The sequence below is a fragment of the Mastigoproctus giganteus genome, chromosome 10, assembly GCF_048544385.1.
Source record: "Mastigoproctus giganteus isolate SK-2022 chromosome 10, ASM4854438v1, whole genome shotgun sequence".
Lineage (NCBI taxonomy): Eukaryota > Metazoa > Arthropoda > Arachnida > Uropygi > Thelyphonidae > Mastigoproctus > Mastigoproctus giganteus.
This window is the reverse complement of record NC_143584.1, coordinates 169054312-169079041: the sequence shown is the minus strand read 5'-3', so window position 1 is coordinate 169079041 and position 24730 is coordinate 169054312. Positions and strand designations below refer to the sequence as shown.

Below are 24730 nucleotides of genomic sequence, written 5' to 3'. Positions count from 1 at the left end.
GGATATCATTCTTCTCTTTCTTGGTAATTTCCCTTCTACTTCTGACTCTTGTTTTTTCTCTCTCTCTCTGGGTAATCAGATTTTTTTTTTTTTTTTTTTTTGGCTGGTGCAGCATAAGCCTCAGGCTTCCATGCACCATATAGCTAATAATAATAATAATAATAATAATATCCCTCTATTGCACTTCCCCAATACGAAATTATGCATCCCGAATATGAATTTTTGGTTGGGCCAATGCTTAAACTTGAAAGAAATGTCAAGCGTTTGTGCTTCCATCTAGTGGTAAGTCACTAACAGTTTTATTTATTTTTATGTTGTGTGATACAGTACAGCGAAACCAGCATGGAAGTACCATCTCATAAGATCAGGAAAAATGTGGTGCTCACTACAATTTCACGATTAATAAACGGCACTAATACGATTTTAACAACTTCGAAACAAATATTTTATATACTTAAAAAATAAACAATTCTTATAACCATTTTTTTAAAGGTTTTCCTCATGTCAAAATTACGTTAAATTAATTAAAATTAAAAGTTGAGTTTAATCTTATTTTTGTTTAATTGTATTTTTGTATACTCAACTTAATTTTAATTCAGTTAACTTATGTTCTTTTTTAAGTTAAAAGTTTACGTTTTAACTTTTAACCTGTAAACTTTTAAAGTTAAAACTTTCTGAAAAATTGTATGACATTTTTAATCGTACTGCACAGTAAACTGTAAAGAAAACCATATATGAATTATGAAAAGTAGAACTTTTTTATCCTCTTTTATGACTGACAGGATTTAAATTGGTAACTAAATCCAATGGTCATAGCGGAAAAAACTTCGCGTTTACCACAAATTGCCTTCATATTGCCCTATTTTTAAACAAACGGTATTAAACAACAGGTTAATCTGCCATCCAGTGGCGGATCCAGAAAAAAAAATGACAGGAGGGGCACCATTTTGTGCACTAGAATGGCGATCACATTAGTATCAGTGCTAATGCTGTAGTCAGTTGAAAATAATAGATTGCAAAAATAGATAAAATTCTATGTTAACAATGAAAAAATAAATTTTTGTAGCTAAATGAAATTTAAACGATTGGTGTATATTTTCAGAAAAATGACAGGGGGAACGTGCCCGATGCCCCTACCCTGAATCCGCAACTCCTGATGTCTTTCCCATTTTGTCGGCTCTGAGGGTTGGCCTTGCGATTGGCTTCCAAATTAACACCGCCTGTCTCTATGCATGAGTCAACCGAAGTACAGTATGTAATTCGTTCTCACTTCAACTAGATCCGACCAGCGTCGGTACAACCGAACCCGGGCGCCAAAAATAAGCCATTCAAAGAAATCTTTTCCTTCCAAGAAATGTGATTGTGTCAAAGTTTAGCGACGCTTCCCCCAGCGACAGCTGTTGATAACTGTTCGACCTTGAAAGAAACTATGATTCCACTTAAAAGCAACACTACTCCAAGAATCGCACTCAGTCTCGCTGTATGACTTGATAAGTTTCCGCAACGGTACTTTTAAAGGACTCATTAAGCCTATACTGTTGCTTTTCTTTTTGTTGATACCTTTGCTCTACTGATAATAAGTTCATTTCATCCCTAGTTATAGCTTAAATAAAGAACCATTGTAATATGACAAAGCAGAAAATTCTCGTCAGAACGAAGGTCTTTTATATTTACATAGTTATACGATTTTCCAGAGAATGTCGCTAGCTTCAGTGAACAATCTTTTAGTGTTGGAAGTTTTAGGATGGTGAGTTGAGGGAATTATGCCGTTCAAGGTCCCACAAGAATTCTTTTAAAATTCCCTAATTGGAAAAAAAAAACCTCAATTTTACAGAAAGTAGATAAACCTCACTGTCATTCACTACAAAATAAATCAATCTCAGTGAGGTTAAACGTACGTGACGGCTTGACGTCAGGAAAAACACCCGGCTGTAAAAGTCAGTACCATTTATTATTATTATTGCTTTTATATTATTTCTCCCTGATTGGAGGTTCCATCTCGTGACGAGTATTGCTACCAAGTATACAGGGTGGCTGTTGTTATGTCTGGTGTTACTTATTATTATTAGCCATATTGGTCAAGGAAGCCTGAGGCTTATGCTGCACCAGTCAAAAAAAATAAATAAATAAAATTTCTGAGTTACCCTGAGAGAGAAGTAGAAGGGAATCACCAAGAAAGAAAAGAATAATGATATCCAGCTCAAGACCCTAGGTGTGCCAAGCCATACCAGATGTGAGTCCCTGGGGGGGGGGGGGGGTGTTATTATTGAGAAATCCCAAAACGGAGGAATGAGCTGTTGCAAAGATTTTTATTTACAGTAGCACGTTTCAAACTGTGGTGTTTAACTTTGAAATATTTAAAGTACTTATATTAAAATATCTAAACGTACTCCACTAGGAAAGATGCAGTACATTTGGATAACGTATAGGTTAGTGCAATTGCATCATTTTAATTCGTAGCCATCTACCAAAGTACAGTAGTTAAATTGGCACCGTTTTAATTATATCTCATATTCTGTGAATACCTTCACAACGAATTGCCATGATATTGTACTACCTCGAATCAGTAACGCTTCACCAGTGGAGAAGACTAATGTTACTTATTCTCGGCGGATACTACCACCACCCACACGGCTCCGTTTCGAAGATTATTGGCCTCTCTTCGGTGGGTGGGTAGGTGCCCAGGTGTTTCAATAGTGACAACCCAGTTATGAAGTATAACTCCACTCGTGAAGTATTCACAATATGAAATATAATTAAAACGATACCAATTTGACTATTTTAGTAAATGGCTACGAATTAAACTGATGCAACTGCACTAACCTATTTGTCAGTCATTCTACCACGTAGCTTTAGCCCTAAAATACTTTATAGTACATTTGTATATCAAAATGCTGAAAATTCTCCAAGCGCACAAAAGACTAAAATATGTAATTTACAATATTATTGACATCCTGGACACTAAATGTTTAAAAAAAAAAAAAAAACTTTAAAATATCAGTATAAAGCTTAATATATTCCTATATATGTACACAGTTTGACTTCAAAAATATTAATTTATAAATATTTTATTTTGTACAATTATACATTATAAAATAGATGTTTTAGCTGAGGTAACGAAACGTTTATAATCATGCTACGACAGGATTTTATTTTTATTATAGCGGTATATGTGTTTGTGTGTACTTCTATGTTGCTATAGGTATGTGTACACTTAACTGTGTGTATACTTCTATGTTGCTTTCGCTTTTCCATTATTATGAGTTAATAAACATTGCGTCAATTTGGCCAATAAGGTTTTTGAAACTAGTTTTTCCCTACTACTACTACTCAAGGAAAGTTCACTCTTTTTTTTTTTTTTTACTTAAAGTTCAGGAGGGGAAAGGGGAGGAAAAACGAAACGTTTTCAGAAACCGATCGAACAACAAAAAAGTCTCTTTCTCTTTTTAAACCTATTATTATTATTATTTTAATACAGTACTAATATTATACCTTACTGGTTTTCATTTTTTTATATTTCGACTACATTTCAGTTTTAATTCTGATTTATGTATACAACTTTAGCTTCCGTAGGTTTAAAAACGTAATAAATTACATCCCGTGAGCTGATATTTATATCCATTTAAACATCAGGGTAAGCATTTGACCTTCACGTTAACTATATAAAAAGTACTAATAGGTATCCGTCATTAAAGTTCATTGTGGATGAAAGCATAATAGGGTAGTTAGCACTGACATTACCACCTTTTCAAGTGCCTTCGGTGGCATAACTACATCTTTGCAATTATGGAAAGTAAAATAAAACAGAACGTCGAAAGCGCCTTGCAAAATTCGTAATTTTTGGTCCATTAAAAATTATAGAAGTTAATTAATAACAGGACTTTTAAAGTTGCATAAGTTTATTACAATTAATATCACTTCCCGCCGAACTTCTGAAAATTTAATTCAAAAATTCGGAGAGAGATGATCTGGCAAGGATGATGGTAGGGCAGGTCCGGGTGGTAATACGGGTGCAATGCATCCAGCCCTACCAGTAAAAAGGCTCCTGCCCTCAGTCCCAAAAAAGAAGACCGGATAGACTAAACTCCAGCCATGATGGTAGGTCAGTCGTAAGCTGTGGGAACTGGTAACCAGAGCCTTAAACGTACTCAAGGAAGCGTCTCGAGAGATGTCTGCTATCTGGAGCTAACAGCCAGTTTCCGCAGATAGGTGACATCCAAGAAACTCTCTCAATCTTGTTGTGCTTATGGGGTATCAGCAACTTATGTTTATACCAATGCGCGTCTGCTCAAGGAAAGCTGTATACGTTGTTTCGGCTGAAAAACCCGGAATAACTCACTGCAAAATCCCTACTTCTTCCACCCAAGATCGGCTAACTACAGCCCATAGGATGTCGAATTATTATAAAATATTATGCATGGAGTGTAGAACGATTTCTGGCAAGTACACAGTGTATCAGCGATAAAAAAAAGTTTGGAAAGAATTGCTTTAATCCCTCACGAAAAGCAATGGCTAATGTAGGATGATCTAGAGAAATGAATGACCGCATCAATCTCCACACCTGAGGGAAGCATCTTAACTGTTCAAAGGCATTGGTAGATGATCTTTGAGTTTTTCAGGGCTTTTCAAAAGTGCCATAAAATTTTTGAAATAACGCTATTCTAAATAGGACTCAACTGCTCGACAGATTCCTTCAAATTGAGGTTACCCTTCGGATAGCGTGAGCTATCCGAAAAATGATCTAAAATCTCTGGTCTGCAATAAAAATATCTCGTTGAACATATTTAGGATGATTTAAGACGAAGTGGGGAATGTCGACCTCCTCGGGAGGGGGGAGATTTATAACCATACGGCCTTATCACCAGCATAAGAGCTCACTTATTTCGCATGGAGGTTAAAAATGTAAAATTTTAAGTAACCGAATGGCACATCTGGTGAGTATGGACTTGGCACACCCAGAGGCCTGAGCTCAATATCATCATTCTTTTCTCTCTCTCTCTCTCTCAGGGTAACTGAGATTTTTTTTTTTTTTTTTTTCGCTTGCTGCAGCAAAAACCTCAGGCTTCCTTGCACCATATGGCTAATAATAATAAAAATCTTATTTTTAATAATCAAGTATGCACGTGACACTATCGATGCAGGTGACCAACCGGAAGTTACACTATACTGCGGTACTTTCTGGGGTCTGGTTTAGCTGTCAGGGTAACCAATAATCAAATTTATAGTACTGACCCCTTCCGTTTTTCAGCAGCCGTGATATGATTATTATTCAGAAAAATACAGGCACCTTTCTTGCAAAACAAAGTACGAGGGTGTCACTCAAAAAGTTATCTGCCTCGGTAATAAACAATGTAGCCTATTTTTAATTATTTTTTTCCCCTCAGTATATATCCCCTTGAATTCAATATACGTCCTCCATTTTGAGGGCAAAGAGGAAACACCTGGAAAAAAAAAAACAGTCTTTATTTTAGTTTCTGAGCCATTTAGCGTCTTTGAAACCGTCATAATTTGATAATCGATTATCACGCAGGCATTTCTTCTGATTTCTTTAGTGGAAATAATCATTACAGATTAGATCTGGACTGTAAAGCAAGTGATTTAATTTCTGGAATCTGCGGTCTCTTAAAACAGCAATTTCCTTTTTGTTTTTTTATTTCCGTTTTCTCTGTTCCTTTATAGAACTCTTAAATTTTTTTAAGAACAGCAGCATAAGCATCTCCAGTGATTGTTATAATAAATCTCAGTGATGAATCCCCGTTTCATCTCCAGCTAAAATTCTTGAAAAAACCTTTGTAGATCTGCATCATGTACGTGAAAATTTTCCTTCTAAATTTGAACTCTGCACTATTTCTGAAGAGGTATGAACATTCTTGGCACCCAGAATGAACTAACCAAAACATGGTCAAGTATTCGTGGAGGATGATCAGTACCGACCCCTCAGAAACATTACATTTTCTGCCAATCGTAGACACTTTAATACTGCCTAACCAGGTCTTCAATTGGTACGTTTCTGGGGTTTTCACTTACGATGGGCGTCCCGAGCGGGGGAATCATTTATCACGGCAGGAAGGAATCTAAAGGGAAATTTAAAATATGTGCCCTAAATAACATTCTGAGATGGAAAAAAGAAAAAAATTTAGTCGTTTATATTTTGACGGTAAGAAAGAAAATAAAGACCAGAATTTATTCAACCGTTTATCGATCCCATTTAAACTGCCTAGATAAAAATTTTTTAACAGGTGTTCCACATATAGATTTGATGCTTTCACAAAACTTTTGGTCCATTCTCTTCTTTTATCAAAAATCTGATGATGGCTAGATGCTCCAATTCCGTGACATCCACGTTTTTGTTTGGATTGACACTAAATCCCTTCCGTACTTCCACACTTCACTGTACTGAGCTAGAACTACGCAAATAAGATACAAACATTTATAAAAATATGATAACACAGTTTTTTTCTCTCTATTTTATTCATAAAGTAAAATCTTACTGAATGTCCTCTAGCAACTGAGTCCTTATAGCAATATTATTCCACAAAACAATTAAACAGAATTCCGACAAGTACATATTTTCTAGTGGACACCAGTGCATATCAAGCAAGAAATCTAGCTATGATAGAATGACGTTACTTCTAAAGAATTTCTCTAGTTAACAAAATTATCTTAATTTCGACAAAATTAGCCTATGCTGGAGCACTGAGTGCAGTTTGATCCTCAAAATTATTTTCTATTTTATTCCTATATTTGGTGTGCGCTCTTTTGTCCGAATCTCGCGACACTGCAGAACAAACGTCTAGGGCAGCACAATTAGCGTGAGAACGGAACAGCTTAGCAACGAACGTAGGATAGCCCTTATTATAAATAAATACTGAAGTTTCCTCTGTAGTCATAATTGGAGTCGCCCTTCACACACGCGTATAGCAAAGTGCACCATACCAGTAGCGTTGTAATTGCACCTAACGACAGGCCGACTGACGCCATTCCTAGAGCAAAAATAATGACTGGATGTCACCAGACTGAGAACCCGCCAGCTGAGTAATGACCACAATCATTCTAGAAAACAACCAGACATATCGGAGCGGTCACTCTAATTGTTTCCCCTTGCCTGACCAATATAACTGCCACCTCTTTCATCTAGTGATGGACATATATCCAAAATTACGTTAGCTGATCAACACATTATATTGATGGCAATAAAAATATAAATTAGTTGGTTGACACATTCCACTCTTAACTTTGTGAACTACAAGGATCGTTAATTAAGAGCACTAATGTCTAATATTTATCCGATAAGCAAAGAGCAGGTTTGTGAAAGTACCCAATACACCGGACTTCAAATAAGGCTGGGCAGAAATTTACTGTTTCTCTTAGTGCTGCGCACTGCCGGTTGAATAACTTCTGGAGTATTTATATTCTATCTGATCGTCAAAATAAAAATCACTACGAATTTCTTTTTTCCATCTAGGAATGTTATTTATTTAGGACGCATCTCTTAAATTTCCCTTTACATTCCTTCCTGTCTTGATACAAATCTCTTATGTTCGCTTCCTCTACTGCACCCTGTAAAAGTTAACGTTCTCTATTTCCTTACACTACACATAACGTTTCTTTATTCATGACCTCATTCTGAACTAATGATTAGAATTCACTTTTAATTGCTGCTACTTCGAAAGATCAGCTTGCAATATGAAAAAAAGTGATCGTAACGAAGTTCGTTGCAATGTCTTGTTATAGCTAATTACAAGAAAAAAAATTAACAGAACAACGGGGAGTTCAGCTAAAGAAAATTATTATAAAGAGGTATAAACTTACCAGCGGATTCATAATCAGAGGCATCTTAGATTTATTCTTCATAAATGCTAGAGTAGTGGAATAGATGATGAAAGGTGTCCAGCATATCAGGAAGCAGGCTAGAACCAGGAAAAGAGTGATTGATATCTTTCTTTGTTGATTAACTGAATTTTCCGGATTAATGTTTGAAGTTTCTCTGATACGATTCATGTGATCGTGAATCTCTTTAAAGATATTATAATAGCAAAAGGACATTACCCCCAAGGGAATGATGTAGTTCGTAGTGGTGATTACAAGGGAATGAGAATACATCAGGGAATTTCTCGGAATTGCCGGTCCACACTGAGATGTCCCTTTCTTGAACTCAATTCTGCTCCATCCAACGAGTGGTGAAATCGCGCACACTGCAGCCCATATCCAAGCAGCTGCAATCATCATTCGTATCCGTCGAGGTGTCATGGCCCTACTGAAGGGCCTAGTGATAGACATGTACTTGTGGATACTGATATACATCAATGTATGGATGGAACAAATGAGAAGCAGAGCCATTGTGAATCCATTGAACTGGCAAAGTTCGTGTCCAAAAATCCATTCTCCACGAATGATGGTTGTGAGAGACACTGGCATGTTGAGAACTCCCACCAAGATGTCCGTCACCGCAAGATTAATAATGAACATGTTAGTTCTAGTTCGCATGCCTCTGTGTCTTACTATTGTCAGGATAACCATAGTATTTCCTGCAATGGCCACAATCATAAAAACCACCATAGCAATAGACAGTGGAACCACAGCTTTAATTCCGTGATAATAGTAAGTCCCGTTTTCTTTGATGGGATCCTCTGTGTCGTTAATACTTATATTCACAGGGAATGTCATTCGGAGAAGCGTTGGAGGGTGGGACTCAGACAGCGCCGACTCCACACCATAAAATATTGGAGATGGAATGGAGTTCGTCACTGAGTGCTCCATGATCCTGAACTACACCAGCTTATTGTCAACTTCAGAACGACCTATTATCTGTAAAGAAATCAAGAGATATTTTTAAGAACTAAACAGTACATAGTATATTTAACAAAAAGTATGAATAAATTATTTAAACTACTGGTCATCATTAAGACCATCAATGTTGTTCACGATGATCGCTTTAATAAGATGATCATTACTACCATTGCCAAAATCATCAATTAATCCTCATTCTTTCTTTAGGAGTAATGGAAGGGTTTTGAGTTTTCTCTTTATGGATGCGAAGCGACAAATAATATCACAGAAATGATCAGTAACATAAAGATTAACTTTTACCTTATAAATATACATCATTAATACTATTTCAGCCTCTTGATTATGGAATGCCATTTATATCTACTACCGCAAACCATAGCAACCTACCCGGACAGACGTTTTCATGATCTGTTTCTAAGATACTGTTGTTGTTGGGTTTTAGGTGCATTAGTGATTTGGACCATACTGGCCGCATATGGTATGTTTGTAAATTGCATGTGTTCTGTGGTCTATTTGCCTATGCTGGACGAAAAGCCGAGGTTTCCGGCAGAAAAACCCATGCAACCATTGCCTAAGACCGACTAACTCGGGCACGTCATGAAAAGAGCCCTATAAAATTCTGAGATGCAATTCAGCGGCTTTGAAGAGTCTGCGTGAACTGTTTCAAACATGACAAGAAGATTAGTCTACCAAGTCATATCTATTCAGAACGTTCTTTCTTACTATTTGACTTTAAGGAGGAGTTAGGCTGAGGGAGAATGTCTGTTATCTATTTGTCTTTTACTACAGTTTCTATTCTGTGTTATGAATTACAGTATTAATTCTTAACAAAGCCTGTCCCTATAACTTTTTGTTCCTGTAACTATATCAATCAATTTATATCAAGAATCTGTTTTTCAAGAAAAAAAAAATCTGTCTCATCTCTTTGGCTTTTTTTTTTTTACCTTTTAATGTCACTTTCAATTATCAAAATAACGTTTTAAGATTGAAAATGGTCCTGGTTGATGGAAAACAGAAACAGACTTCATCTTGGATAAGCCGAAAAACGGAACTGTTGTCAAACGTTTACCTAAATTACTTCAAGTTGACGAGGTAGCTGTACCATCAGGTCGTTACTTATTGGTGCAATCACCTCTAACAGACTTTTTGGAGAGATGAGGTAGGGGGGGAAAAGAATCATTATGTGAGGGCATCGTTAGCTGTCCTACATATCCAAGGCGTATTATTCCAAATGATTTTGTGAATGAAAGGTCAATACCTGACTTCAGTAACTGATTATCAATGTAATTTTTTTTAGTAATCCTTCCAATCTAGAAAGATATTTTTCTTTTACAGAATCCATACCATTATTAAATTTCTCGGGTCTGACTGATTGCTAAGGTACACAGTTGCCTAACAACGTGACGTAAACGACAGTAAGCATGACGTAATTTACGTATACACGTGTATTGACGGCTAAAATAGAGAAAGTACGAGTAATGTACAGGGGGGTCACCGGTATCCGAGTATTCATTATGCCGCAGTTACGAAGATTTGAATATTAAAGAATTAAAGTTTTATTCCCTTGAGAAAATTAACCAAGCACTTGAATATTTTTTGTAAGAATGATCTTCTTCATGATCGTGCAACGACATGAAGAAGAAAAAGTTAAGCGCGAAGTTAACCGTATTTTTGTAATTATATGCTACAACACAATTTTATCTGGAAAAAAAAGGCAAAAAAAAAAAAAAAACAGCTTATTGCGTTGGTTCTGATTAATTACAAATGTGCTCAAACTTGTAATTAGCTGACTATCTTTAACATTTTGAAAAACTGTTTTTGGAAGTTTAGCAATCGGAACGCTCTGAGCTTCAATATGAAAAAGTAAATTTATCAGCAACACTGGTGTTCCCTTGCATTTCAACCCAGTTCGAACTAAATTACTGATGAATTGGATATTCGTGATACAAACAAAACAGCAGTTTATTTCTTAGAGGTGTGTGCTGAAGGGAAAGGTGGAATCCTGCTCTCCTAAGGGCGGAAAATTACTCTCAGTAGCACTGTTTCTTCCTGGAAGACAATGAGTTTTTCTAGATTATTCATTTCCTAGAGTTTTCGGGCCATCAATCAGATGAATTCCTCTAAACAAGTACGCTAATTGGAAGGAAAGTGTATCATTCTCGGTTAACACTGTACGTAACCAAATGCCACAAAAGTTCCGCATCCTAATTCATTTTAAAAGGCGAGTTACTTTCTGTTATAGAAAGAGCAAAATTAACAGAAAAAGGCACAAATTTAGAAGAAATGAAACAACGAGAACAAGCTTAACAAATGCAGCATTCCAGACGAATAGGCTTAACCACTTTCAATCTTTTATTTAACTGCAATTTACTGAAGGATTCAAACTACTATATCATCAAGATTAAATCTTGACGTATATTGTTATTTGGTTTTTTTTTAGGCGCATTAGCAACTAAGGCCATATTGCTCCAGGGATATGCGGTGGTCATTTCCTGACCTTTCCGCATCCTCCGTATTTGGTGGTCACGGGCTCGAACCCCGGTCTAATAAAAGCCTTGACGTATAGTAGTGCATCGAATTAGTAAAACCATCGTAAAGTGTCGAAGGTTTTGTTGACTGGTAAGCGAGAGCCGGGCATGGTTATTTCAATACCTGCTACATCGTGGGGAATGATAATAATAATGATCTAAGTATGTTTAAATAATAATTTAAATATGTAAAAATAATCTAAGTATGTTAAAAGTAGCGAAACCAAGAATTCTGACTGTATAGAATGGGGTGGGAGAAAAGCAAAAAAAAAAAGTCTGTAGAAAACGCCTCCTTTTCATGCAGATAATGTGCAGAAAGTGACTTCAAGAAAAGCTTTGGTGAGGGAGGGAGTTATTCAGTCGGTTTACATGATGTACAGTGCAAAAGGAGAACCTGCTAGCGCAGGGGATCCGCACCCCTTGAGATTATATATCATGTCAACCGACTAGATTACCTCGGCAGACGACGATATTGTACTTGTAAGCAGTAATAGATCAAAGTAGGAGTCAAACTGGAGTTTTCGAGTGATACTATTTTTAATAATATTTATGTCTAGATATTTCTAGATCTGGGTCTAGATATTTATGCCTAGAGATGCTGCTCCTACGTCCAGTCTGAAGACGCTCTGGGGTCTAGAATTCTGGATCCTAAAGTGGGCCAACAATTGGGCTTACCTACCCTATACAACATCAAAATCACAACTCTGCATAAATCTCAGATACACCCCAGCCCAGCATTTGGCATATGCGAGGAAGCTCACAATGGCGCTTAATCTGTGCTCCGCTGTTCTCGACTTCATCAACATCTAGGAAATCGTAGGCTGGAAAATTCCGGGTAGAGCCCTCACAAACCCACCTGTGCTCTGTCCTAACCTGCAGAAGCTCTCGATCTTCAAGCGGCACTTTCCGAATAGCATCATTGGCGCGCTGAACTCAGCCAATATTGATTTGGATCTGTGGTCCAGAGATTCGGCCTACAAATGAGAAAGCGCAAATCCATATTCACGTGCCGTCAAATCACTCTCCCCTCGCAGCACTTTCTCTTGCACAGCGTATAGTCCTACACGTCCAAATTTAAAATACACCAAAAAAATTTCGCCCGACCTTTTAGGCACTTCAGAAACAGGCCTTCAGGGTCAAACCCTATATTAGCGCTTTAATGTGACTGAACTAAAATCAACCGCGCTCGTTCCAATTTTATTTTAGGTCCTAGCCACTAAAATCCCAAGAAAGTAAGTGGCAAGACCTGCCAGAGTACAACAGACTCACTGGTAACACCGGCTAGCCTCCACGTGGCGAGGTATGGACAACGTCGGGTCCAATTAGGGGCCAGGCAGCCAATAAGCCGAATAAACAATGGGCACAACATATAACACTACTCATGACCCACGCCACACACTTCTAAATCTCTGGCTTTGACAGGGTACTGTCACCGATACATAGAACATTCGCAGAGATGGGAGAAATCCCAGGAGCCTCTAGACCCTCGATGTACCCCGTACCGTCAACATTCCTGCAATTAGCATTAGCATTAGCATTAGTAGAGGCATATGATGCAAGAAAGCAAGCTTATTCAGCATCAGCCAAAAAAAAAAAAAAAAAAAAACAACCCTCTCCCATTTCACCCCTCCGTTCGTTCGAAATACCTGTCCAGCTGAGCTTTAAATTTGTTTAGGCTATCAGCTTCAACAACAAGTGATGGAAGTCGGTTCCACCAACCAACCACCCGCTGGCCAAAGGAAAATTTCCGCACATCTATCCGACATCCGTCCTTCCTCAATTTGAATTTATGCCCTCTGAGGTGATTATTCTGAGAAAGATGAAGAATCCCATTGGCATTGAGCATGCTCAAACCATTCAAAGCCTTATACACCTCTATCAGATCACCTCGCCGGTGCCTAGTCTCCAGACTCTGTAATTTGCAAAACTTAAGCCTTTCTTCGTAAGAGCAACCCTTAGTTCCATTTACTAATCTTGTTGCCCTTCTCTGTACCCGTTCCAGCAGCTCTACATCCTTCTTGAAATGAGGCCTCCAGACCTGTATACAGTACTCAAGATGTGGCCTAACCATTGCCTTATACAAGGGAATAATCACCTCCTTATCCCTGCTAGAAAAATTCCTGTATATCATTGACAAGACACCATGAGCTACTCTTGCAGCTCGTCTGCACTGCTCAGAGAACTTCATATCTGCCTGCACAATTACCCCCAAGTCCTTTTCATTCTCCACCACTGTCAGTGTAGTACCGCAGAGTTGATACATTGCTCTGGGGTTACTGTTACCCATATGTAGTACTTTACATTTGTCAATGTTAAACTTCATTTGCCACCTCTCAGCCCATCTGTTCAACCTTTCCAGATCCTGTTGCAGCAGCATAGCGTCAGTAGTGTCCTTAACGACCCTGCCAACCTTTGTATCATCTGCAAACTTAGACATTAAACTTGATATCCCATCATCAATATCATTCATAAACACCGAAAACAACAATGGACCCAACACTGAACCTTGAGGAACTCCACTAATAACATTAGTCCACGTTGAGCAGTGTCCATTGATTACCACTCTCTGTCTTCTGCCACTCAACCATCCCCTTATCCATAGCAGCAATTTGCCTCCAATGCCACACTGCTCCAATTTGTGCAGCAGTCTTCCATGTGCAACAGTATCAAAAGCCTTTCTAAGATCCAAATATATAATATCAAAGTTATTCCCTGCATCCAGTTCTTTTGTGACTACATCATAGTATCCAATCAAATTGGTCAGGCAAGACCTGCCCTTAACAAAACCATGCTGCGTCTGAGCTATAACTGAATTCTTGTCTAGATGATCCTGCAGTGCTTCTTTAACCAGTGCCTCCATTAATTTACCTGGAACAGAAGTTAAACTAACAGGTCTATAATTACTTGTGTCAGCCTTTGATCCTCCTTTGTGAATTGGGGTTACATTTGCACATCTCCAGTCTATGGGTACCTCCCCTGAGTCCAAAGAAGCTCTCATAATTATGGCTAGGGGTTTGCATACTTCCTTTGCTGCCTCCTTTAATATAACTGGATAGATCCCATCCACCCCAGGTGCCTTTTTTATGTTTATCCTCAACAATCTCTCCTCCACTTTCCTCTCAGTTATTACAAAATCATCCAGCTCACTGCCAATGTTTACTTTACCTACCTTATTCTCCTTCCTGAATGACTCCTCATGCGTGAATGTAGATGCAAAATACTCGTTTAGATTGTTAGCCACCTGAGCAGGATCCTCAACTGTTGAACCATCAATATCCAGTGGACCAATCTGATTCATCCCTTTCCTTCTCGAGTTCAAGTATGTAAAGAACTCCTTTCTGTTTTTCTTTGCATCCTTTGCCAAGGATTTTTCGTAGTCTGCCTTTGCCTGCCTAATCTCCTTTGTGACTTGGTTACAGACCAACTTATATCTATCATAGGCTTCCATGTCACCCATTAATTTGTATGTATCCCATGCATTTTTCTTCTCTGCCACATGTCTCATTAGTCCATCTGACAACCATTTAGGCCTAAACCTTGAACAATATTTCTTAGTTGGTATGTAAAGCCTGGTAGCCACCAATATTAGTTCCTTGAATGCTTCCCATTTTGAGTTTGCTGTTGGTAACATCATCAGTTCGTCCCACTGTATAGAATTTAAATACTGTCTCAGACCATCATAGTCGCCTTTACGAAAACAAAAACCCTTCCCTTTACCTCTGATGGTAGTTACCTCCTTGAGTAAATCCCACTTCAACACACTGTGATCACTGCCACCTAGTGGTTCATTTATCTGCAGGTTCTTAATGCATGAAGAATCACTACTGATAATCAGATCAAGAGTATTGCTCCCTCTTGTTGCCTCACGAACATGCTGATGTAGAAAACAATCATCCAATAAATCCACAAAAGCCTTGCTAGTGTGCGAGTGACCAATCCACAAATTCCAGTCAATATCTGGGAAATTAAAATCCCCCATTATAAGACTCTCTGATTTACTGGCCCACTCTATTTCCCTGTACAATATATTATTATACTCATCAGAGTCATTAGGCCTATAGCACACTCCTACTCTCAATTTTGATTTCCCTATGCTTATGTCACACCAAACTGACTCGACACTGCCCTGTCCATCGATGTCAACTGGCTTCACTTCCTTTGACTTTATGTGTTTCTTAATTAATAGCATAACCCCTCCTCCCCTCCTGTCCTGTCTATCCTTTCTATATACATTGTATTCCCCAAATTCCAGTTCCGCATTACTTATATCTGTGTGACACCACGTCTCTGATATCCCAACAATATCTGCCTTTGATGTTTTGAGCAATACCTCAAATTCATCAAATTTATTTACCAAACTCCTAGCATTGGTGTACACGCAGGTATACATGCACCTGTTTCTATTCTTAGCTACCCTAACACAACCCATGTGTTTACTTGTAACGCAATGACTACCAGCAGTCTCTGAAATATCCTGCATCTTGTTTTTCAGACTTCTGCTCATTTGAATAGAAGCAGTGCAAGAATCACTTCCACCTCTGCCAGTGGCTACTGTTAATCTATTAGTCCTTGTATCCCCCCCAACTAGCAGTTTTCCGACCCACCTAACACTGCCTCGACAGCATCAGCAAAAATTCTTGCACCCTTTCTATTTAAGTGTATCCCATCCCTGTAGAAGCAATCTCTCCTGTTAACAAGTACAGTCCAGGCTGAAAAAAATTCTACCCCTTGAGCCTTGCACAATCCCTCCAGGGCCGAATTGATCGACAAGGCTCTCATCATATACTCCCTCCTATCGTGTCTGGGCAGAATTGCAGACACTTTCAAGTTCAACCCTAATTCACGGCTTTTTTTCAACAGTGACCTGTACTTGCTAAGTAATTCCGCCGGTCTCCTACTCTTAATATCATTAGTGCCAACGTGTACAACTATATCACCCTTTGTGCCCTTAAAAGATGATATCCGCTCTACAACATCATCAACCTTTGCCCCTGGCAGACATACCCTGGTCCTATTCCACCTATCCTTTTTACAAAGTATGTTCCCCGTTTCCCTGACAATAGAGTCACCAACAACTACTAGTTCCTGTGGGACCAGCGCATTCTGCCTAGGGGGCTGCCCCTGTGTTGCCTGATGACCAAGTGCAAGCTCTGGCGTTGATGTGGGCAGCTGAGAGCTTGATGGGCCCCTCAATTTATTTCCTTCGAGGGCATCCACCCTGTCCTTCAAGGTCTCATAAAGGCCCATAACAATGCTGAGTTGTCGCCTGATTTCCTTGCACTCCTTACATCGTGCACACACAAAGACATCCCCCTTGGCAGTATCATGTCCCGTACCCGACTGCTCCGCAAACATCAAGCAAACAGTGCATTTTAATAGACTGTGATTCAGAGGGCAACTGCCCCCCTCAGTTCTCCCCTGAACCACAGCACTCCCATTAGCTTGAGCCTTTTGCTTTGCTGCTCTGGTCAGAGTCATGATTCCAATTTAATTCAATAAAATTTAAAACAAAAATTAAATCCTTAAGTTATATCCCAAAACAGTTATGTTATATATATATATATATATATATATTTTTTTTTTTTTTTCGGTATCTAGTGTTCCCTTTATACAACTTCCGTATCACGTGTACCACTATAGTTATGTATTAATTATTTGTTACGATTAAGTCGTTATATATATTTATAGAGTTAAAAATACAATTTAATTGACAATAAAGTTTATCAAGATTAATAGATTTACTGATTAATTGACAATATTATATTATGCAGTATACTACACTAAGCTTATGCTATCGTGTAAAAATGGCGGGAATTCACGAACGGTATTTCTACGGACTCGTAAGTATTGATTAGCTTCGAAATCTCGCTATCTCAATTTAGACTAAACTAAGGATCCTGCCTAGGTCTATAATCTACTTATAGAAGATAATTTGATATAACAATTGGTTAATAAATCGACTAAATTTGGTTAAAAGACCACTCGTTCAATTTGTGACACGTGGATTTGATACCGTTACCGATACTAAGTAATATCTACGAAATCTCTGTCTAAGTTAAACTTTAAACTAAGTATCGTAAATAGGAATATAAAGCTACTCTAGAAAAAAGTTAATATGACAATTTAAACTAATAAAGCAGAAAATAAATCAGGAAAAACTTCTCTGTTTGAAGAGCTTTAAGGAGCAATGTCTGCACAGGCTAACCTCGCACCCAATTGTCAGCGGAACTAGTAATAACTCCCAGTGAAAGATTTCCAGGTTGTCTCAATGTGTTATATAATAACTATATAACAGTAAGCCCTGTATAATCATAATCACTAATTCAGAAGAACCAGCTCAAAATGTAAATTAGCTTTAATTCAAACCTGATTATGTTAGTGAAAACGAGGTATTAGCAGTTTCTATGTATTTGCTATGTACCTACGTAGTTTTGTATGTACTTAATGGAATGTGTCCAGTTCACTGTTAGATTCCTCTGGTTGCTTGTAGCGGGAATCGTGTCCCTGTACATTTCTATGAATAAAGAATTTTATTATTATTATTATTATTTTCTGGTTAATAGTTTTTGTAATTAAGTTTGCCGAAGGCTTAAAAGGTGTGGGCTGCAAAGTTTGGCAACCGGACATCGAAGGGGGAGATCTGGTTGAGTGTATAAGGCGTTGAAGGAATTGAGTAAAATGAATGAGGAAGGTCTGTTTCTTCCTCGTAGTGAGACCAAAACTATGCGCCACATAACTGAAGCCTGGATCTCGTGAAGTTCACCAGTGGGTCGAACAGGAATAAGTTTTCTCCCAATGGAAGTGGCAGTGAGTCTAGCTAAAGCAGACTCACTGCCACTTTAAAGCAGAATTGGATGGTTACCTAGTAGAAATGGGAATGGTATGAATATTCATTTTATATTAATATTATTTTTAAATTTTTTGGCTTTTTTTGATATTTCTAGTATAGCACGGTGCTATTCAACCTTTCAAGGGGGCTCTTCTATCCCAGATTAAAAGCCTCATTTAAAATGACAATGAGAAATAGATAGCAGAGTATACATTAACTTATTTTCAGCTACACCCATTTATAATCTCAAAATGCAACTAAATTAGAGAAACCAATTAGTATTACCCTGGGTAAATTCGTAAGGAGATTGTGAGCCCTTACGAAGGCAAATCTCCCATATTTTTCCCTCTTCGAATATCCTTACATAATCAAGTTCAATTTGCATAAATCTAATTACACACGAATGGCTAATCTGCATTTGGTTCACCTCTATAGAATTTCAATAAATTTCTCGCATCTTTTCACATACGATTTATTCTAAACCAACAATTCTTAGCCTGTTAGTACGGGAAATAGAAATAATCTGTTAATGATCCATGTTGTCTTGTTTATTGCCGAGAACCGGTCCATTATTAAAAATAAGATAGTTTATTAACGAGAATTCTGTTTCGCAAAATTTTCCATTTCGACCCCTGCCGAGAACGTATCCTGGCTGATCTTGACAAAGAGCAGTTCACCCTTGCTTCATATCCTTGCTCAAATAGTTATTAACAAACAAAGAAAATGGACAAACGTCCTTTCATCTTTCGCAATTGGTAACACGATAATCTCTGCTGATATCACATTGTCCCCGTTTATACGGACTTCTCACATTACGAATGTCCATAACAGAAGTCCGCTATCTTTGTTATCCCACTGCAAAAAGAAAAACTCCTTCCTATCTGGAATACCGACTACAAACTTTCGTTCTCATCATGTCACGCTATTAAGACTCCTAATCTCCTTTTCATTAGTGTCCATATATTTCATATTGGCACCGCTTGTTAGCACGCAGAAAGGCATAGTTAAGTTTCAATGTCTCTTCATCCTCTTAAAATATACAGAACGAAAACAAACCTTTCAAACTTTATTAATAACAGTTTGCCTAACTGTTTAGAAAAATGCAAGTTTAATACACCACATTGACTGATTTTAACACAACATCATCTTACGAAACCTCTGCCGATTTCTTGCTCAACTAAACCTTGGTTTAGTGACGTATGCGATCAAGAAACAGGCAGCGATTACATACGTAACTGAGCGCTATTATATCGACTACCATAAAAACAATGGAACTCTAAACTCAGCTCGTTACTAGTGTCTGTGGAACCACCGATTATTAAGAAGCAAAAAAAAAAAAAAGGCACGATAATAAAAGTGGGTTTTCATGTAAGTTCATATTGGAACAGTTCACATTGCCCTAAATAATTGCTCGATACACACAGTTTGAGAAACGCTACGCTGTTAACATTTGTCATAACAAATGCTAACAGCTGTTATTTGATGTAAAGGTAGCGTTTTAACCTCCTTTCTTTTTTCCTTCTTTCCCTCCCCCCCCCTTATTTTCCAAAGGTTTGCAAAATATTGCAAAATATGGTAGCACATCAATAATCTCAAACCGGCTGGCATGAATAGATGCATTAATACCATCAATAAAAACAAAAAAGCTATCTGATTTTTCATTACTCTTTATACTTTAAATTTATGAAAGCATATAATTGATCGATAGGACTTCGAGACGTCAACATTTTTATAACTACATGATACGCATGAACAGAACGCACTACATTTCTTAACCATAATTATTTGGACGATACATCTTCTCTATTGGATAAAAAATAAATAAATAAAAAGAAAAGATTTCAAAAGATTGGCATTCCTTTAAGTTTCCCTATAATTTTCGCTGAATGCCGTGACATAGTTACATGCATTATACTCGTGTCGAGTGCAGTTTAAGGAAACTGGAGTAGGCGACAAGGTATTATTTCTCCAGCCTTGACAAAATACGACATGCAGTAGCTTCAGGTTTTCTTTTCTTTTTTTTTTTAATATACAATATCGATAGTTGGCTCTTCGTATTTTGCGTGAGGATATATTAATAATAAATTGTTTTTAATGATGAAAGGTAAATGTTAACAATCAACATAACACTAGATCTAGTTTACTTACCTTTTTTTTTTTTTTTTTTTTTAATCCTTATCAAATCGAAAATATATCCATATTTTCAGCTGTGGGGGGGGGGGGAAATTTTAAAAAACGAAAGAAAGAAAAAAGGCGTTCCAGTCTTTTTAGTCGCATAAAAGATACATTTCGCATTATACAACTTTTCGTGCCTATGGTGGATATGGGGGAAAAAAATAATAATCTCGTGTTTGATCCCATCAGTTACATCAAGCCACGAAGTGACACCGCAGGAAATGGGAACTGCATATCCGGTTTTGGAGAGGAAGTTTAAGCCACGTGATAAGTGTAGAAAAGGATGCGAGAGAATGGAAAATTGTGTCAAATGATAATTTCTGTAACTGATCCGTTGTTCGAATATTTCGGTTTAAAGACTTCATCACAATAAAACCGAATGCCCCGGATGAATTATGACCTGGGTCTATTTACAGTTCACCGTACGACAATATAAAGAGGCGGACAGGCATTGGCAAGCCAAAAGCAATTCAGTTTTGGGCTCATCAGCGACTTTCACCATACTGCGCCATATATATTACATCTTTAAGCTGTGTTCTGTAGTCGATTTGTCTATTTGCTGGACGAAAAACACCCGAATTTCCGGAGGAAAACTATGCTATCCTCGCTTGAAATCGACTAACTCAGCCACACTGTGAAAAGGGCCCATAAAAATGGCGTCACTGACGAGATGCGAACTCTGTCTTTTCCACTGTGCTACCCTCGAGGGAGAAACAATTCGGAGGTTTATAAATCAGAATATTAAATATCAACGCTGGTTTCGTCATCGTGTGTGATCCCATCTTAAAGTGTTCTGCATTACGACACCTAAATATATATGTACATAAAGGTCCTAGGTATAGCGTTTCTGCAAAAAAAAAAAAAAAAAAAAAAAAAAATCACCATAGTTCATGAGCCAGAAATGCAGACTAGATAGGGCTATAGCCATTTGTCGCTTTAAGATTATTGGAAATGAAGATGATATCTCGTGTCTTTTTTATTCTGAAAAGGAATAGGAACTAAACGAGATTATTGTTATATCTCAGTGCTTTAGTTTTCGGTCTGGCTGGAGTCCCTTCTACAATGACTGCAAGCAAAACATTTTTAAATGAACTGGAGAAGAACAATATTCTGTTAAACCAGATGGTTGGTAAATTTACTTTTCTCAACGAAGCTGAAAGCGGTCCATTTTTAAATCCCCCCCAAAAGGAGGGGCTTTCTATGATTGAAATGGTCATTACTTGTTATAAGAACATACCTGTAATTAATCAATCCATTTGAAATCCAAAACCGATAAGAATTGGTGTATAATGTTTATATGCGTTGGATAAACTTTTTATAAAAATACATATTTAATCTTGTTTTTGTTACCAAACATTAAAATTCAGAATGTTTCCAATTTGTTTCGGAAAGGTGGATGTTTGTATGACTATATTTGTCTATTTAGGCAATAAAGATGTTGTTTTGCTGTCTTCTAGACAAAGCCAACACTTTTACTTTCCTGTTGTACTTGATAGTTACAATTTTACTTTAAGATTTCTTCTAAAAGATTTAAGATCTCATCTAAACAAAAGGTAACAGTGATGAGAATTCAAGGTTGTCCAAGTATACACTGAGTAGACACTTTATTAGGTACCTAATACCTACCTAACAAACAGCGAGAAGGATTCTTCCCCTTTAGCCTGGATTCTTCGTGACATGAATTCAACAAGGTATCAAATGGTGCCACAGGGATGCTTTGACTAAACTGCTTCTCCAAGTTGTTACAAACCTCTCCGAAGAGCTCGTTCCACCTCATCCCACAGATACTAAATTCGACTAAGATCTGGTGGCAGGCGAGACCACTGCAGTAGGCCGAATTCACTCATGTTCCTGGAACCAGTTTTGGACAATTCTGGCCTTGAGACTTGGAGCATTATCCTGTTGGAAGAACTCTTTCTTAGCGCCTGCTAAGAAATAATGTCCAGATAACCCGTGGCATATAAATGTTGCTTCACTGCAATCAAGGAGCCCAATTTTCACCACGAAAACACTCTTAGCCTGCAACTGTTGACATCTGGAAAGATGAGTCCATGAACTCAGGCTCTTTTTGCCATATTCTGTTGGATCATCAAACCAGGCAACATTTTTCCAATCGTCCTCTGTATACAATGTCGGTGTTTGTGAGCGCTCTGTAACTGTACCTTGTTTTTTTGGGGACAGAAGTGGAACCTGGTTCAGTCGTCGAGTGAAATACCCCCATCTGCGAAAAGGTACAACTAGCTGCGAGTTCCGAGATGCCGCTTTCGTTACCACTGTTGTATTGGGTTGTTGTTTGACTGACTGCAGCCTTTCTGTTGCCCTGCACAAGTTTAATTAACCTCCGTTAGCCTCCTGCATCAACGAGCTGTTTCCGACCACAGGACTGGATGTTATTTGGTTATTGAACCAATCTTGAAACAGTCTTACGTGAAAATCCCGGCTGGTTACAAGATACTTATACTGTCACATGTGTGGCACAGACTACCATACCACGTTCAAAGTCATTTAAATCTTTCGTCTTATCCATTCTTGTGCTAAATTGTCCTCGTACATCATTCCTGTATATTTTCCCACCTGCTTTATATCGCAGGTACGAATAGGTGAAGGAGCGCTCTGTTCCATGAAAAGGTTAAATATGAAAGTATATCTAATAAAGTGATCCATCCGTGTACAATTTTCTGTTTCCTCTTCACCGTCGTCTTCTCATTCCAAAGAAATAACATTTTGGTGAACGACAGAAAAGAATATTTGATGGATCTGTGGTGGGATAAACTTTTCAGCAAATTTTGGTTGCTTCAAAAGGGGTTGTTATTAAAAAAAAAAAAAGAATAATTACGCAATAATTTACATAAAAGCTTATACCATTACATTACTGTCTTAAAAAAGTTTTTAAAATTAGTATCAGCTTTTACATTAAACAATTTAAAAAGTTTCAAAACAAAATAATCTGGTACCTTCAACATGTACCAGATTGTACAATGTGAAACACGACTATTTTCGTAAAACTAATCAGTCAGTAATTCTCTCCATCACTCTATTCTGAGGGCGAGACTGATGACTGGTGGAAAGATGTGCGTGAAAAGATTGAGATGATAATGACTGAAACCTTTCCTACGTTTACGTATAAAAGTGTTGCGTGTCCTACTACTAATATCACTTTGACAAAGCACGAAGAAGTTGCCCTCGTGGGTAGCACAGGTGTTAAAATTGCAGTCTTCCCCACACCAGGTGGAAAAGATCTGAGTTCGAATCCCGTCAATGACACGAAGAAATTTTTATGGGCCTTTTCACAACGTCGCTGAGTTAGTGGGTCTCAGGCAGGGTAGCATGGTTTGTTCTCCGGGAAATTCGGTTTTTTGTCCAGCAAAACAGAAAATCGAACTCAGAACACACGTAATTTACAGACAATAAACACGGAGCAATATGCCCTTATTCGCTGATGCTCCGAAAACCCTACAAGAATAGAACAAGAACTGAGGCGATGGTAGATGAATTTTTCTACAGCAAATCGACCACAAAACACACGCAATTTACAGATATATTATACAGTATATATATGGCCTAAGTTGCCGATGCACCTAAAACAACGACAACAAGAAGTTCAAGTTACAGAGTTCAACTGCGTAAGTGTTGTACCTTCGCACCTGTTTTCCGCCAGATTGAGCTTGCGCAGTTCTGTCTTCCGTTTTGAGAAGTCGGAAAAGGGTTGCAGGCATATCTCTCAATACTAGAGACTAGTGCTTCCTCTTGGAAAACAGCTAGCATCCTCCTTCGGGGTCATTTCTTTTCATTTCCTTATCTTTAAAGTACCTTTCTTTCGGTTACATTTACCCAGAAAATCCCGCTTTGTTTCTTTTTGGGCACGTGCAATTACACGGGACAAACCTTTATTTGTACGAAGGAAGGAAATTTCTTATCAAAAGAGTTTCGCTTAATGTTAAGGTTTATCAGTGCTGAATGACATCAAATGTTGTGTATGTGTGGGTGGATGGGTGATAAATATGTTCATCCGCAACGAAATTTCATAAAATTTTTGTTTGGCTTTTTTTTTTTTTTGAAAGATTTGCCGAGCCAACCCAAATTTCATTAAATTTTGAACCAAAATAACTACTGTACAATTCTTTGTCCGTCCGTGTTTGCACATAATAATTCGACTTCTTGGATGGATCTTCATTAAATTTGGTTTTATTAGAACCATTTGCCGAGCTTGTACCAACTTTGATTAAAATCAGACGGATAGAAATCTGAAAATGATTATTTCTCTGTCCGTCCCCCATGTAATAACTCGGCTCTTAGTGGATGAATTTTCATGAAATTTTATATTATTTGACTGTTTTAGAATGATTTGTCGAGCCCTCCAAAATTTCGTTAAAATGGGACCGATAGAAATCTGGCAATTATTATTATT

At 37.7% G+C, this 24730-nt stretch overlaps 1 protein-coding gene across 2 annotated transcripts in view; it reads right to left on the bottom strand.

Annotated features, from left to right (window-relative positions):
• The window catches only part of LOC150079464 (uncharacterized), a 125034-nt gene that overhangs the window by 19547 nt on the left and 80757 nt on the right, over positions 1–24730 (bottom strand). For both annotated transcript variants that reach the window (XM_090384092.1, XM_090384091.1), the window contains exon 2: positions 7813–8808. In XM_090384092.1, coding sequence (XP_090240218.1) covers positions 7813–8760 — 948 coding nt within the window. In that variant the 5' untranslated portion in view covers positions 8761–8808. The remainder of the gene's footprint in view (positions 1–7812; positions 8809–24730) is intronic.